The sequence below is a fragment of the Ovis aries genome, chromosome 4, assembly GCF_016772045.2.
Source record: "Ovis aries strain OAR_USU_Benz2616 breed Rambouillet chromosome 4, ARS-UI_Ramb_v3.0, whole genome shotgun sequence".
In the NCBI taxonomy this organism is placed as follows: Eukaryota; Metazoa; Chordata; class Mammalia; order Artiodactyla; family Bovidae; genus Ovis; species Ovis aries.
Genome location: NC_056057.1, coordinates 84,094,153 through 84,110,867, shown reverse-complemented (window position 1 = coordinate 84,110,867; position 16,715 = coordinate 84,094,153). Strand labels below are relative to the sequence as shown.

General features: G+C 39.7%; 1 protein-coding gene across 2 annotated transcripts in view; it reads right to left on the bottom strand.

The window, feature by feature from the left end:
• Positions 1 to 16,715, bottom strand: part of AMPH (amphiphysin) — a 215,033-nt gene that overhangs the window by 80,710 nt on the left and 117,608 nt on the right. For both annotated transcript variants that reach the window (XM_060415081.1, XM_060415082.1), the window contains exons 3-5: positions 15,725 to 15,775; positions 8,149 to 8,243; positions 4,510 to 4,605 (exon numbers count right to left, since the gene is read on the bottom strand). In XM_060415081.1, coding sequence (XP_060271064.1) covers positions 4,510 to 4,605; positions 8,149 to 8,243; positions 15,725 to 15,775 — 242 coding nt within the window. The remainder of the gene's footprint in view (positions 1 to 4,509; positions 4,606 to 8,148; positions 8,244 to 15,724; positions 15,776 to 16,715) is intronic.

Below are 16,715 nucleotides of genomic sequence, written 5' to 3'. Positions count from 1 at the left end.
AAGGTAAGAATTATAGAAGACTAATTTTCAGAAATTGTGCAAGCTAGAATACAGTGCTTTATTTTTAAGCACTGAAAAATAAAAATCAACAGAGATCTTGGAATTCTATTCCAAGTGAAAATACCTCCCGAAAGTAAAGATGAAATAAATATTTTTTTTAAGACAAACAACATTTGGGGGAACTCACAGCCACATAAGAATTGTAATACCAAGTGGAGCTGTCAAAGAAATGAGTATCAGAAATGATTTTTTTTTTAGATTTTTTTTTTAAATTTTTGACTTTAAAGTAAGTTTTTCTTACTCTTCAGTTATTTATCTATGGCTGCATCAGGTCTTAGTTGCGGCATGCGGGATCTTCACTGTGGCATGTGGGAGCGTGTGGGCTCTGCAGTTTGCAGAGCACGGACTTAGTTGCCTCGTGGTACGTGGGATCTTAGTTCTCAGACCAGGGATTGAACCTGCATCTCTGGCACTGAAAGGTGGGTTCTTAAGCACCAGACCACCAGAGCACTCCCATCTGCTTATATTTCGAACCTTTGCGCCCTCACTTGCCTCACTCATTCCCTGCTCCTCACTCTGGGTCAGTGCTCTTCTAGCAGTGCCCAGGTTTCTGTGACAGACTCTGTCATCCAGATACTGTCTGTCCTGCTGTACTGCTCCTCCACGCTCCCGTCAGGAGAGGTGACAGGCAGCGTGAGGCAGTTACTCTCATTTAGACGCTTTCAGTCCCTTTTACTTGACTCTCTGCACAGACCACTTCCAACTGGTGTTACCGAAAAATCTGGCTGATATATCACATTCACTTAAAATATGCAATGAATTAGTCCAGGCAGAGCAGAGAGAAGTGTCTGATAAGGTGACAAAGCTCATTATTTTTAGCAAATATCTGTTACCTCCCAGGAAGCACTGACCCTCGAGGCAGTGGCCTTGTGTGACGCTATGTAAACGCTTACAGAACTCTGCTTGGTGGACTTGGGCGGGGTGGGAGCGGGGAGTTTCCTTTAATATCTTCCAAGAAGCAAACCTTGATTCTTTAAAGACAAATTTGATTTTTTTCTTTTTTTACAAATTTGATTTTTGAAAAGAGTTAAAATTCAATTACTTCCAAGCCTGGGAAGGTATACTGGATCATCTTATTTTTTGTTCACAAACAAGAAGTGAAGTAAATAATGTGAGTCATTTTCTTGTGTAACTGACAAGTCAATTACAGAGTTCAGCTTACTGTGGTAGAAGTTATTATTTTGAAGGCCATCACTCATTTTGATGCATATATTTTTGTGTTTGAAGAGCCAATCTTATTTCCTTACCTATTTGATATTTGGAAAACTTCATCTCCTAAGTAAGGGTAGGGTTAATACACCATAGCTTTTACATAGAAAATGATACAATCTTACTTAACCATCCAATAGTAAGTTTTATTACATAAATTTACTAGCTTAATAGTAAATGGTTTTTGTTTTTTTAAAAAGATTGTTTTTTATGCTGACCATTTTTTAAAAGTCTTTATTGAACATGTTATAATATTCCTTCTATTTTTTGGTTTTTGTTTTATTTTGGTGACAAGGCATGTGGGGATCATAGCTCCCTGACCAGGGATTGAACCTGTACCCCTGCATTGGAAAGTGAAGTCTTAACCACTGAACCACCAGGGAAGTCCCAATAAATAGTTGAACTAAATGGTTTATTTAAAAGTACTTCAGATTTCCCACTATGAATTGACCTTATGCAGCAAAGAAAATAATTTACTGAAATTTTTAAAATTTCAACAATACTCCCAATTTGGAATTCATTTTGGCCCACTGCTCTAGATATATGCTTAGTGGCTCAGGCATGGCTGCCAAGATAAACTCTAAACTGCGTTTTACAGTAACAGCTCACAGCTGTAAGCCTGCCTGGGTTACTGACAAGCTGGCTCTTATTACAACACTGATGTTAGATGTCAGTGCTGCATAAAAAAACTGTAACACCAGGTGCCCTGCCAATCACAGATGGAAAAGTCAAACATCATCCCCTCATAACTAGTACTTCATAGTCTTTGCTGATGGGTTGCAATAAATATTTGGAAATCTGCCTGAGGTTACACACAGCCTGTTGATATTAACAAGAGTCAAGGAGGTTAACTGTGTCCCAAGCTTTGAAAATTCTCCACTGTATTTTTAATCATAAGCCCCTTTACATCAATAACCCATTCATTATATAAAAACTCAACACTCACTTTATGAGACGACGGAGTCTATAACCACTTCTAACTTCCAGCCACTGGGTAAATGCATACTTCTGTGTATTTTCATAAAAGATAAGTCTTTCAATCACTAGAAGCAGCTCTCCCACCTACTCTCCAACTCCAAATTTTCTCTTTTCCAAGATAAACACTGCTGTTTCCTTCACTGTTCATCATATGAAATGCTTTTGCAATTCTCTATCTTGGTTGAAACCCTAAGTGTATGCTCTAATAGTCTAAACATGACTTCACAGAAACAGAGAGAGAGATTATGTAGGTTTTTTTCATGATGCAGGTAAAACCATGAAATATATTTCATTTATCTTCAGGGCATGCAGCTGGAAAAGTGATTCCAGATCTCTCATGTAAAGATGTTTCAGTAAGTGGAGGATCATCTTTATGCTTGCCCCTCCACCACATGGACCCCAGGAAAGGCAAAAATCCTGCTGAGTGTGTCAACAAACTGAAAACATAAACCAAAATAATCCATCAGTTTATTTTAATCTATGTTTCAACATAAGTAGTTCTGTGTCTATTTGTCTTCTGGAATTTTACACTCCTAAAGAGAATGGCTAATTTCCAAATAACTTGCTGGGCAGTATCATAGCAAATAAGAAATAAATGCTTCACACTTCTCTTGATGGCGTTAAGTTTTGATCCTGAAAGAAACCCAACAACTTTTCAAATGTATTCTTCTGTAGGCAATCACAATTTTCATTTGCTTATCAAAGTCATACTATCAAATATTATCTGAATAATTTAGACAAGTTGCGAAGTTCTTTAAAATTTTCCAATAGGAAGACAAACTTTTCTTTTACCTCCTTCTGACTTATTGGGAATTGATTTTCATGAAGACTAATTTACCATCCCATAAACAATATTCTAAAGTGTCATAATAATTCTGAGAATCTCTGCTCCATAAACGCAGCAAATTCCAACACGAAATGTCAATGCCTATCAAAGTATCTAAAGATGTCTCAAAATGCACTCTGTGTACAGAATTTTAAAATTTATTTAAAACCTTTTTAATTCTCAGAAAACTTTAAAAACTGACTTAAAATCTTTTCATTAGGATGTAGTTATACAATGACTCAATAAATTGTTCTGCTGCTTATGGTGATAACATCACTGAGAATTGATATCTAGATTTGTTCTCCGGGATATTTTGTCAACAAGGCTAATGTATCTAGTCTGACTCACTTAGGTTCTTGTCTGGTGCCTCTGGCTTCCCCAAAACACACTGAAGTATTAGCCAAGTAGCATTAGGCATTCTGTGCAGGGCCAAGGAAACGAATGTCATTGATTTCGGCCAAGAAGTTTCACTGTTTCATGGCCAAAGCCAGTTCACATTACTGCAGGTATTTTCCTGGTGTTTAGCAATGTCTGTAAAGGTTAGGCAACCATGCCTGGAACTCTGTTCTATAGACTGTGAGCTAATAAATGGGTACTGTTGTGAGCTGCTAAAAAAAAAAAAATAGACCAGGTAAAAATGGAACTTTACATCAAAGGTCACCTAGTAAGATACTGCAAATGCCCATGGATGGTGGTTCTGGCTCCTTGATCTACAGGAAAGGCAGCATGTGGCTGTCTTACCCTGAAGTCCTCTTTCAGCTGGGAAAACAACTGGAGGGTTGATCTATCAAAGCTACCATTTGCTATCTACAAGCCTGATGGCTTCAAAACCATCTTTACCTTGAGAGTCACCTCTGAATCTGTGATATTCAGTCCTTCATTTGTGTATTTCCCTTTCAATGAATCCAACTGTTCAATAAGACAAATGTTTTAGACAGGATATTTTTAGATCCAGATGCTAATGTATTTGAAATGCTTACATCTTAAGAATGTGCAGGTGTGCTATGAACAGAACAAAGATCAGATTTTGCTTTTGTAGTTCGCTTCATGGCAAATGTAGTTTGCCATGAAGTTTCTCCTTTCCTCGTGATCTTGTTTATCCTAACGGAAATTCTTGTCAAGTCCCATATAATAAAAAGGTTTGAACGTAGACTGAAATTTTTTAGTAGCTCTGATTTATGATCAGGTATATAGGATTAAAAAGAATTCTATAGAGAAAAGATGAAGCAGTTCATTAAAGGAGAAAATGTTATTTCTATAACTATATTTCATTTTATACTGATAGGAACAGAATAAAAATCCCACACTTAAATAGGCAAAAAGTTTCTGTCTTTGATGTCAGCTTGAGGTCTTTTAACTCCACTTATCTCTTGCCCATTTTTAATAAGTACATGCAACCATTAAATTCTTCCCTTTATAGACACAGAATAAAATACCTTTATGTCGGGAAATTGGCCCAGATAGGTGTCCAGTGTCAGCAAGGACCCATCCACTAATTTCTGATGGAAGTCTTCCCACAGCACATCACACTTCTGAAAGAAAAAAGGAAATAAAGGGATGAATGCAGAATTATTTTAATTGGATACATTTCACCAACTTCTAAAAAGCCTGAAACTATAACATCAGATTAAGTACTAATTCCTTGGATGGTAAATGGTAGAAGGAATGTGGATTATTTAAAAATACCTTAATTTGGCTACCATTTCCAAATTTACAATACTGAACCCATGCGAAGAGTTGACTCATTGGAAAAGACTCTGATGCTGGGAGGGATTGGGGGCAGTAGGAGAAGGGGACGACCGAGGATGGGATGGCTGGATGGCATCATGGACTCGATGGACATGAGTCTGAGTGAACTCTGGGAGGTGGTGATGGACAGGGAGGCCTGGCGTGCTGCGATTCATGGGGTCGCAAAGAGTCAGACACAACTGAGCAACTGAACTGAACTGAACCGAACATATAGGTTACCTAAGGGCTCAGCTCATTTAAAAATGTGTTTCTGCTTCTGAATTAATAAAGAATGTATTCAACAGAAACTTCAAAAGGCCCCTGGTGCTGGTGGTTTAGTTGCTAAATTGTGTCCGACTCTTGACAACCCCATGGACTGTAGCCTGCTAGGCCTTTCTGTCCAAGGGATGTTCCAGGCAAGAATACTGGAGTGGGTTGCCATTTCCCTCTCCATCAGAAGGCCCCTTATGAATCCTTATAAATGGATTTTGGGGCTAAGAATAGAAGAAATCCAGTAAAAGAGCTTGCTTCTGAAGCAGTCCGTGAAATTAGAAGCCACTCCATACAAACAACAAACCATTGCTGAAGCTTCCACACAGACAGCAGAAAACTTATAGTTATACTGGAAAGGGCCCTACCATGCATGGAGTATCCGTTATGATAAACACAATGACTATCAGATATTATTACTGTTATGACTACTACTGTCACTATGTCAAGTCATAGTTGCTCAGATACATCCGACTCTTTGTGACCTCATGGATTATAGCCTGCCAGGTTCCTCTGTCCATGGAAGGCTCCAGCCAAGAATACTGGAGTGGGTCGCCATGCCCTTCTTCCAGGGGATCTTTCCAACCCATGGATCTAACCTGGGTCTCCTACATTTCAGGCAGGTTCTTTACCATCTGAGCCACCAAAGAACCCCAAAAGTGAAAGTATTAGCTGCTCAGTCATGTCTGACTCTGCAACCCATGGACATCAAGGCAGTTGGTTAAACACTTTACTTGTCTGTGTGTGTGTGTGTGATTTAATTCTCACAGTATTCTTGTGAGGAAAGTCTTCCTGTTATCTTTATGTAGAAGAGAATGCTGAAGCCCAGAGATGATATATAACCTGGCCTAGGTCATGTAGCTGGTAAATGACAGAGTCTGGGTTCAACCCTTGAATGTGAACCCCACGATCTATCTCTGACACCAGGCTGCCTCACCAGAACAGGGTACATATCCCGGCTTTGTGACTTTAGAATGAGTTTCAGTTTACCCAGTCAACAAACTGACAACATAAAGTGCTTCACAGACTCGCAAGCACATAGCAAGTGTGTAAGAACATTACTCTATATTCTTCCCATCACTACATTTGGGGTCTCCTGACACCATCTACCCTTTCTTTCTCCTTAGTAACAGAACCTCCAGTTTCTTCCAGGCACATGGCCTCCTAGGACTCAGACCACATTTACTGGTCTCCACTGCAAGCTAGTGTAGCCATGAGACTAAATTCTGCCAACAGGATGGACTTGAAGGCAACGTCCTTAAAGGGAGGTTTGTCCTCCACGCTTCTTCCTTCCTGTTACTGGAAGACAGAAATGAGTGCTGATAGCCAGAGCTCAGACAGTCACTTGAAAGTAGAGATGACATCAGGGATGTAAAGACAGGCCCCGGATGGTCGTGGGTTCCCCCCACCACACATGGGTTGCCAACCTTCAATGTCCGTTATGGGAGAGAAGTTTCCCAGTGAAACCACTTTTAAATGGTTGATTTAAAACCCTTTAAAACCCAGTTCTAATTGTTACAGATCCTTATTCAAGACTTTATGTAACCAAAAACTTTAAATCCATTATACAAAAAGGCTTATATTCTATCTGAGCAGACCCTCTGAACATGCGGTGTCAGGTGCTTCACCTTCAAAAGAGCTCATATTTAGGTCAGCAACTGAAGATTCCCAAAATTCTGGCAGCCACAAGGACCAAGACAGGATGTCAGCTGTTTCCTTAGGAATAAAGGTCAAGATAGTGGCATTTGCCACACACAGAATTATGACACGGTGTTCTGAAAAGCCATTTATGCAAGCTTCTATCATTCCCTTCAAAAGTCTTCTTTTCATGATGAATTTTAAATGTTACACCTCTAATCAGAAATTTACAAATGAGTTAAGCCTTTAAAACATGCTGTTGAAACAGTGTCTTTATATTTAAGAAATGTGAGAAGATGTAATTACTCAAAACACCATTGAAAAATGGTGTGTGGGGGCTGATTTTGCCCAATTCACATCCTGAAAGGTTTCAAAAGCAGTGAACAGAGCTAACAAAAGCCTTATACATTAAAAAAATAATCTCTGTTTCTATCACAGTCAAAACAAGACTATGATTTGTGATCAGTACGGGAGTGTCAGAATTTTCAGGGAGCAGCCCAGATGAGCTGTTAACCCATCTTTGCAAAGGCTGCATAGAAGATCAGCATGTCACCTACCAGACCTTCCCCTGGGTTGTGGAGGCCACATTTCTTACGTCTTCCATGCCTCATGAGAAGCAACAAGCTCCCGTGAAGTGGGCATGACAAACAACCACTCTTTGTTTTAACGAAGAACTCGGTCATGAGAAAACTCCAGACAGCAGGATTCCTAATGTCTGTAACAATCACAAGCACTGTGCACTAGGTCGAGGGTGTGAATACACAGGCTTTCAGTGTGTTATTAGGAGGTAAAATTAATACTCTCACTTTGCAGATGAGGAAACTGAAGCCAAAGAAGATTAAAGAACTCACCCAGTGTCACATCCCATTCTGCCTTCCTCAAAGCAACAGGAACTACTTTCTTGCTTCCCACAGCCAGACAGCCCTGGGCTAGACCGTGCGCTTTAAGTGTTAAGACATGTCTTAGGATAAAGTATTTCATTAGTTAAATTTCTACTAGCAAGCTCTGTCCTCAGCCCTGCAGACTGGCAAATGGACCAGCGGGTGGTGAACTGAAACAGATGCTCTTCTCAGCTCCTGTACCTGCTTTCAAGGAGGGATGGGGAAGGAGGGGCAGTACATAAAATCATGTCATGAGCCAATTCTCCGGCTGAAATGGGCTAAGAAGTATAGTAAGGGACAGAAAAGTGCCACTCTTATGTTGAAGAAAAACAATCTTAAACGCACAGCTTCCCAAGTGGTTTTATCATCATGTTCACTCCTCACTACTGTTTGGATCAATCTGGATGGCGGAACTGCACAGCACCTTCTGGGCACATGGTGTCCCCTCCTGATTAGGGCCATGAAGTGCGGAGAGGGCCATGAAGTGAGTGAGTAGGACATGGTGGGACCTGCAGGGAAGCCACGCTGGGCCTCCCGAGTGCTGTGACCGGCTCTCACCTCACCAACCATTTTCACATCTTCACGCCCATACCAGTCAGGCTCATAGACTTCATGCAGCGACTCGGTGAGCTTCATGGAAGCCTCTTGCATGCCTAGCATTGGAGAAAAACAATTCCCGTTAGAGAGAGGTGGGCGAAGTCTTTTCCTCCTTCCCCTACTTTTCTAAGTGAGAGGGAAAATCTTGAACACTTGCGAAGGAAAAACTGGGCAAGCACAGCTGCTATTTGCCTCTGTAGTCATATCTTTCCTGATTCTGATTACAGCATGCACCTTCTTGTATTTACAATAACAGTGACAGATACAGGATCTTGAAAATAAATAAATAAATAAATAAATAAACAAGGCATTCTATTCTGAAAACAATATGTCCTACTAGGGGTGCTGTCACCTGTTAAATGACGTGAAACCATAAATGTACAGGACACCTAGAGCTCTTCTCTATAAAATGACAGAGTCCTAGAAATTAATCCTAAATGAATTTGAATATTAGAAATAAAGCTTTTTTTTGAAGCAGACAGAAGCACAGTCAACAGGATTTTAGGGCATAATATTTGAATTGTTTTAAGGGGCCTAAATTTTTTTTAAAAAATTATTTTGCAAATATTATCAAAAGCTATATATACAGTTTTAAGTTAGAAGCCTCAGAAAACTTCAAGTTCTTCAGTCTATGGGTCAGAATTTTCATCATTGGTATAATTTAGTATGTTGTAAAAATATGATTATTAACAATAGTAAAGATATAACGTTTCCCACTGCAGTATGGTCTGTTTCAATCTCCTCTCTGCCTCTCCTTCAAAACATGGAAGGTAAAGTGTGGACTACAGTGGAGACCACTCAGGGCTGGGAACAGAACAAGGAGGAGCCTTTGGCTGGTGACCTGGAGAAGTGCCACTTTGGCACCAGACTCTCCCTCCTAGCCAGAAGGTGAGACCTGGCTAAGTTGGTGCCTTGGCCTTAGTCACTAGGAGAAATGAAATGGGGCTGGATAGAAGGAGAAGAGAGAAAAACCAGAGTGTCATCATTAGAAATAAAAGACACATCGCATAAACTCAATGCCAATGAATCAAAGAGGGAAAGTTTTTTGTTTAACTGAAAGCTGCAACACTCTAAATTCAACCATGTGTTTGTTGGATTTAAAGCAGTCAGTTTGGGGTTCAACAGGGAGAGAAAAAAAGTCAAAATAGAAGGCGTCTGAGGAGTTTGAGGTTTTTGAACACAAGCTGCCCATTCTCCTGGCTTGGTGCTTGTAATAAATTTTTCTCTGCTCCAGAAAATGAAATTAAAATAAGATGTATGAAATGATCAAAGTATATCCTCAAACAATATGCACAAGAGTCACACAATGGGAAATTATTCAGCAGCACAAAATAATGAAACAATGCAAGTTGCAGCAACATGGAATGACCTAGAGATGATCACACTAAGTGAAGTAAGTCAGAGAAGGACAAATATATGATATCACTTATATGTGGAATCTAAAACAAATTATACGAGTGAATTTATTTACAAAACAGAAACAGACTCACAGACTTAGAATACAAACCTATGGTTATCAAAGGGGAAAGGCAGGGGAGGGATAAATTAGGATTTTGTGACTAACATATACACACTACTTCACATAAATCGAAAACCAACAAGATCCTACTATATAGCACAGTCAAATATATTCAGTATCTTATAATAATCTATAATGGGAAAGAATATTGAGAACACACACACATATGTGTACATACATATAACTGAATCACTTTACTGTATACCTGAAACTAACAACATTGTAATCAAATATATTTCAATAAATTATTTAAGAAGTAAAATAAAATATTAATCCCATCCCCCCAAAAAGAGTCAACATCTAATCTGGTATTTCACAATGCTTTTCCTCTCTCTAGAGGGGCTTCCCTGATAGCTCATTTTGTAAGGAATCTTCCTGCAATGCAAGAGACCCCAGTTCGATCCCTGAGTTGGAAAGATGCACTCGAGAAGGGATAGGCTACGCATTCCAGTATTCTCAGGCTTCCCTGGTGGCTCAGCTGGTAAAGAATCCTCCTGCAATGTGGGAGAACTGGGTTCGATCCCTGGGTTGGGAACATCCCCTGGAGAAGGGGATCCAGTATTCTGGCCTGGAGAATTCCATGGACTGTATAGTCCGTGGGGTCACAAAGAGTCAGACACAACTGAGCGACTTTCACTTCACTTCAGGGGACAGACAATCCCCCTTGTTTTCCCCTGGTAAGATGCAGATACCTATTTGGTTTTTGCACACAAAAGGTATGAACGTGTTTTGTAGTCACATGAAGTGTGAAAGCCTGTGAGCTTCTCTCCATCACTGAACATGTTTAAGGACGCCCTTTACCGTGAGAAGTACAAACAACCCACACCAGCTGAAAGGACTTAACAACCACAAGATGAAGCCCAGCAGGGTACTGTGGGAAAGCAGTGATGACTCAATTCTCTGGGGACACTGATGAAATAGAGTCTTATAGGTGCAGAGACAGGCAAACGTTGCATTGTGTGTGTGCTTAGTCGTGTCCAGCTCTTTGTGACCCTTTGGACTGTAGCCTGCCAGGATCCTCTGTCCACTGGATTTCCCAGGCAAGAATACTAGAGATAGCTCCCAAGTACTCCTCCTGGGGAATCTTCCCAACCCAGGTATCAAACCCACGTCTCCTGTGTCTCCTCCATTGCAGGCAGATGCTTTTCCCACTGAGCCACAAAAAGTAATGCAAAAACCTTCATCCCTCCTCTAGCACTCTGAATCCAAGCAAGGAAGAATCTTTCTCTTGTGATGTGGTCTCCACATGTAGTCACCGCGGACCATATGTGGCAGGGATATTTATCTTGAATGTCCATGTTTAGCCCTAACCCTAAGCAAACTAATACTAAGAATGCACCTCTCAAATTCATACCAAAAGTGAATCACTAGTTAGAACTCTATCATTCAGATGGCAAAAGGCTTCTGAAGTTTTCTTTTAATTCTTCGAGTTAGATGGAAGCTATAAACAGCACATAGACAAGCTCTTAATGTCTTAAGAGGAAGAAAGAAGCATGATGGTATTGCAGAACAAAAACCGTTGTGCAAAATGAAACTGTGACTTAAGTTTAAAATAAAATTATATAGGATCTTACTCACTGAGGCAAAAAAACACAATATTGCAGTAAATATGTCTGTTATCAGCTCAAAATAACTACTAATTGCTGTGTGAATAAGTAGCGGTGTGGGTAATTTGGAAAGAAATTATTTTGACAAAAAGCTGTTTCTACAACCCTCCATAGGAAATACTCTGACAGATAGACAGGTGAACAAAACACAAGTCTTGCTCTTAAAAGACAAAAAGATTGGCATAGATTTAGAATTTCCTCTGGTGGCAGAGCTAAAGAGGAAAAAACATAGCTAAAACCCAAGTTTCCTTCAAAGTACTTTGGCAACATTAAAGCAGAATAGATGCTAAATGCCATTTAATAATATCTAACAGCCAATATTTTCTTGGGCTTTCCAGGTGGCTCAGATGCCTTGCTCACAAGGCAAGAGACCTGGGTTCAAGTCCTGGTGCAGAAAATTCCCTGGAGAAGGGAGTATTTTCTTAAAAGATTAGTGGTTTCCAAAACCATAAGACAAGTATCAAAATTCATACACAGAAGAATGATCATCTTACTACTGGATGGGAACCATTTCCTTCTCACCAAAAATTTGGAGCATCCTAGACCTCAGTTTTCCAAAGTATTCATTAATAACAAATTATAGTACATACCATATGTTATAGGAATTATACATGAAATGAGCCATAAAAAGCTTATGTCTGTGCCTGGCACACATGTGTTCAATAAATGTGAACTATAATTATTATTAAACTCTAAGCTTAGACTTCTAAAAAGTCTCCAGCTTCATTTCCTCTAGTTTGTATTTCATACCATTACGATAATTATTTCTAAAATGCTAATCTGATCATGTGACTCATTCCCTCACCTAAAAGAATGTAAGGACTCCCTTCTCCATTCACAGAATAAAACCCAAGATTTCTTCTACCTGGAAAGTCTTTCCAACATCAACATCTTTCCCTGGTGTATCTTATCACCTGATGACCATGGACGCCCTCTTCTTGGGTTCATTCAGTGTAAGTTCTGCAGAAGGGCCATTTCTGACTTGGTCTCCTGTCCCTCAGCTAAGGTGGGAGGACTCTCTGCTGTGATAGCACAGAGCACACTTCTCTTAAACTACACATTACTGTGCATATCTGGCCTTTTTGCTTATTAGCTTTCTCTACCACAAGCCCCATGAGAGCAAACACTGTGTCTTATTCATCTCTGTATCTCTATCTTCTAGAACAGTGTCAGGCCCGTAACTGAGACTCAATGCAATGTTTGCTACTAAAATCAATGAGAGCATAAGATCTCTTACAAAGTCCAAGCCATCAGCAGAAATAACAAAGACCCACAGGATGAATGCCACCCAGAGATTAGGGATAATAAAACTGAGCATAGAGCTCATTGAATCCAATTTCATAGAATGCTAGTAGCAGAGATGTGGGGGGCCTTCCGAGAGCAACTGGAGCGCTTTATAGTTGAGGAACATCTGGCACATTTTACAAATGAGGCAGTTGACAGGCTTGGATTATCCCATAGTTGCCTCTGAGACCGCACCCAGGACTTATCACTCTACTGGGTGAGATCTCATTCCCTGTAATGCTGCCTGTATTAAACTGCTCCATTAGTCAGCTAGAGTTCTTCTTGTGAAAACTAGAAAAATGGGGCATGAAAGCACTTTGAAAGAAGCAAATTATAATCTACTTAATGCATAACCCTTATCTTTAAGTGTGTTCCCCAAACTCAAAATATGCTCCCAGGAATGCTGATTCTTTCTAAGACTTTGAGAAGAAAAAAGCATTCTACAATTAAATCAGTGGAAAATGCTGCCCACGCCACAGGCCTAAGGGAGATTAGATTCAGGGTTAAGGGTTCTGATAAACTCTGTAGTAAACTGTTTAAAAACTCATTCCAACCAGCGTCAGCCAGAGTCATTTAAACAGAGATCTCTCTTAGAGAAGAGAGATTTGTTAGTCATGCAATCAGCAAGATGTGTGGGGAAAAGCTACTAGACAGTCCCTCCTCCTTCATATGCAGATGTCACCATTAGAAGTGGGGTGCAGGGCACAGACCCATTGTTTCCCTGGAGCCAAGTCTTCTCACAGTGGATTCTCCTTCCAGACCACATTAAGGAAAAGAAATAAGCCAATCTTTTTAAATAGCATTCTCCATACTAGCGTAATAAAACAGACCCAAACACATAGTCTTGGACAAGAGACCCATTTCGCTCATTCATTTAACAAAAGTATTCACTTTTAAAAATCAGCTAACAAAGAGAAAATCCTATACTTAAAAGTTTATGACTTCTTGTGTTCAAATCTTGAATCAACAATGAAAGAATTACCAAGAGTGCCTTCTATTTTCTGACCAAACTGTTATAAATATTTGAGGTTAACTTTTTTAAAGCAGTTAACTATGACCTCTGTGAATTGTGGAAGTTAAATTCTCTGGGTCTTACTTATTTACAAATGCAAGATAAGGCTAATGTTATTTAGCCTGTGATGGGTAGTGACAAAGAAGTAACATGCGTAAAACACTTAGTACACCGCCTGCTGCTGCTGCTAAGTCGCTTCAGTCGTGTCCGACTCTGTGCGACCCCATGGACTGTAGTCTACCATGCTCCTCCGACCATGAGATTTTCCAAGTAAGAGTACTTGGAAAGTACTTGGTAAGTTGTCATTACGCCATTGTACAGATGAACTCGAATTATGAAACAGTGCAATACTGATGGCTATATAGTTCAAAGGCAGTACAAGGGAATAGCAAGGTCTCAGGAAACACTGAGACCAAACCATGCATTGCACCCCTGCTGTTCAATAAGCCCATGACCCTAGACAAGCTATTTAACCCTTCTATGTCTGGCTTTTAACAATAAAATGAAGATAAAATAAGTACTTGCCTTATAGAGTTGTCAGGTGAATTGAAATTATATGGCTGGTTTAAAAAATAATAAAAGCTTAAATACATCTTAGTTTGAAAATTACTTTCACTAATTTGACTTTTATGACTAATTTTTATTAAGAGTTTCATGATATAGCCATAACTTTGTAATCAATTTCATACATCCACACTGAAACTGTTAAGAATAAATTCTTAGAAATGAAACTAGTGTATCAAAAGGCATGCCCCGCCCCCAACACACACACAAAATAAAAAATCACATATAAAAAGCCTTTGCCAAATCTCTCTTCAGGAAAGCAGTCTTACCAGAAGTGTACAAAAGGAGTCCATTTCCCACAGCTCTGCCAAAGCTAGGTATTACAGCTTTGTTTGAGGTCTTTTTTTTTTTTTAACTTTTTATGTCTTTGAACACTTACAAGAAAAATAACATCTTCTCCCTTTGATTTCATTTTATATTCTTTGAATACTCAGGACAAGCATTTTTCACATTTATTACCCATCTATAGATCTTCTTTAATTTTCTCTCCATATGTTCTACTCAGTTTTTCTTTTGATCCACTAATCTTCATTTAGCTTACTTACTGAGCTCTTTATATCCTGGCTCACTTTCACTAAAATATGCTGTCAAAATAATTTTTTAAACACTGTGTACATTAATGAGGTCAAATCTCTCAAACTTGCCCTTTCCAATTTCTGCCTTCTGGGGGAGCCTTGTAAAGACCTTGTCGCCGGAGACTGGAGATTAAGTCTACTGTATTTTATTCTGGCACTTGAGCGCATCTCTTTGTCTACATATTTAAATCTTCATTATATTTGGAAATAAGAAGGAGAGAATAAAGAGCGAGGGTGGGAATCTTACTTTTTTTCTGAGTGTTTGGCCAGTTTACCCAAGACTCATTGTCAGATGATCCATTCTCGCCCCACTAATCTCAAAATCTGCCTTATCATCCACCGTGGGTGCACCTGGATCCGACTCAGTGCAGGGGACTGGATATCTCCAGAGGCAGAGATGGAGTACCCAACCTGATCGCTCTCTCCACTCTCCACCACTAGCCTTATTTCCTTGCCTTGAATATCAAGTGACTAGAAACAACAGCAGAGCCTCTCTTTCCCCCTACAGTGGCAGGGTTGCAGGTGCAGCTGGTCCCCACAAGCCATAGGCAATTCAGGGCCATGTTTCACGTTAATGCTGCTGTCATCCCTCGCCCGCTCCTGCTAGAGGGCTTATGTGCAAGTCTAAGAGCGTCCAGCTCTTGGGACATACTCTCCCTTGGGACGAAACCAGCTGCAGCTTTTCTTAAACAAGGTCTGCAGCTCACTCTATCTAACAACTCTTCCTAGAAAGCTCTGGCACATGGGAGGCACTTATTCCTAGTTTCCAGCATAAGGGCCCACATATTTTTCCTTACATATCCTGATTATCATTTCAATGGAAACTGGGGAGTGGGTAGAATGGAACACCTGTGCTCAAGTACCCATCCTGCCAGAAAGCCAAATGGCTTTCTAATTAACACTTGATCCTGTCACTCTTGACTTCCAAGAACAACCTGTGCTTAGTAACATGCAGTAAACAACCCATACACATTACCTTTGATAGCTGCTAAGTATCCTCGGAGTTCTCGCTGAAGTCTGGTACCCTCTGCCTGAAAACACACAAACACAGAGATACTCAACATCTTGTTTATATTTTGCATGCAAACATGTACAAAGCCATAAGCTTAGAGTTATTTTTACCAGAAGCTCATTCTTGAAAGAAAATAAATATGTGAATTCAGACTAAACAAGGTATCCATCACTCTAGATATTTACAGAGATTTTATTCAGCTTAAGAGGGAAAGGAGAAGGCGAGTAAGACTTTGCTAAGAATAGAAACTGTGACCCACCATAGAGCCTTCTATACATTCAAGAGCTAGTAAGTCTCTCAATTTTGACACATAGGTTACAATGGTAGGAAACTTACCACCACTGTTCACTGTTCAATATGGTAGCTACTAGGCCAAGGTTGTCAAGTGTTTACAATGTAGCTAGCCCGAATGAAGATGTACTGTAAGTGTGAAATACTCACCGGGTTACAGAGATTTAGTACCAAAAACATACACACACACACACACACACATCATTAATATATTATAGGCTGTATATTAATACAATATTTTGGATATAATGCATTAAACTATATTATTAAGATTCATTGTAACTCTTTTCAGTTTTTCTTAAACTGAAGTATGCATGCTCAGTTGCTCAGTCATGTCCAACTCTGTGCAACCCATGGACTGTATAGCCCGCCAGCCTTCTCTGTCTGAGGAATTTTCCAGGCAAGAATATAGCAGTGGGTTGCCACGCCCTTCTCCAGGGGACCTTCTCGACCCAGGGATCAAATGCGAGTTGGTTTATAATATTGTGTTAGTTTCAAGTGTACAGCATCTTTTCACTTTTTAAAGTATGGCCACTAGAAAATTTTAAATTATGATTGTGGTGTTCATTATATTCCTACTGGACATCACCAAAGTAGAGAAATTGTTAAATTGTAAATTTTGGCCTAGGAATACTTGTTTTGGTTTGGAAAGCATTTAGAAACT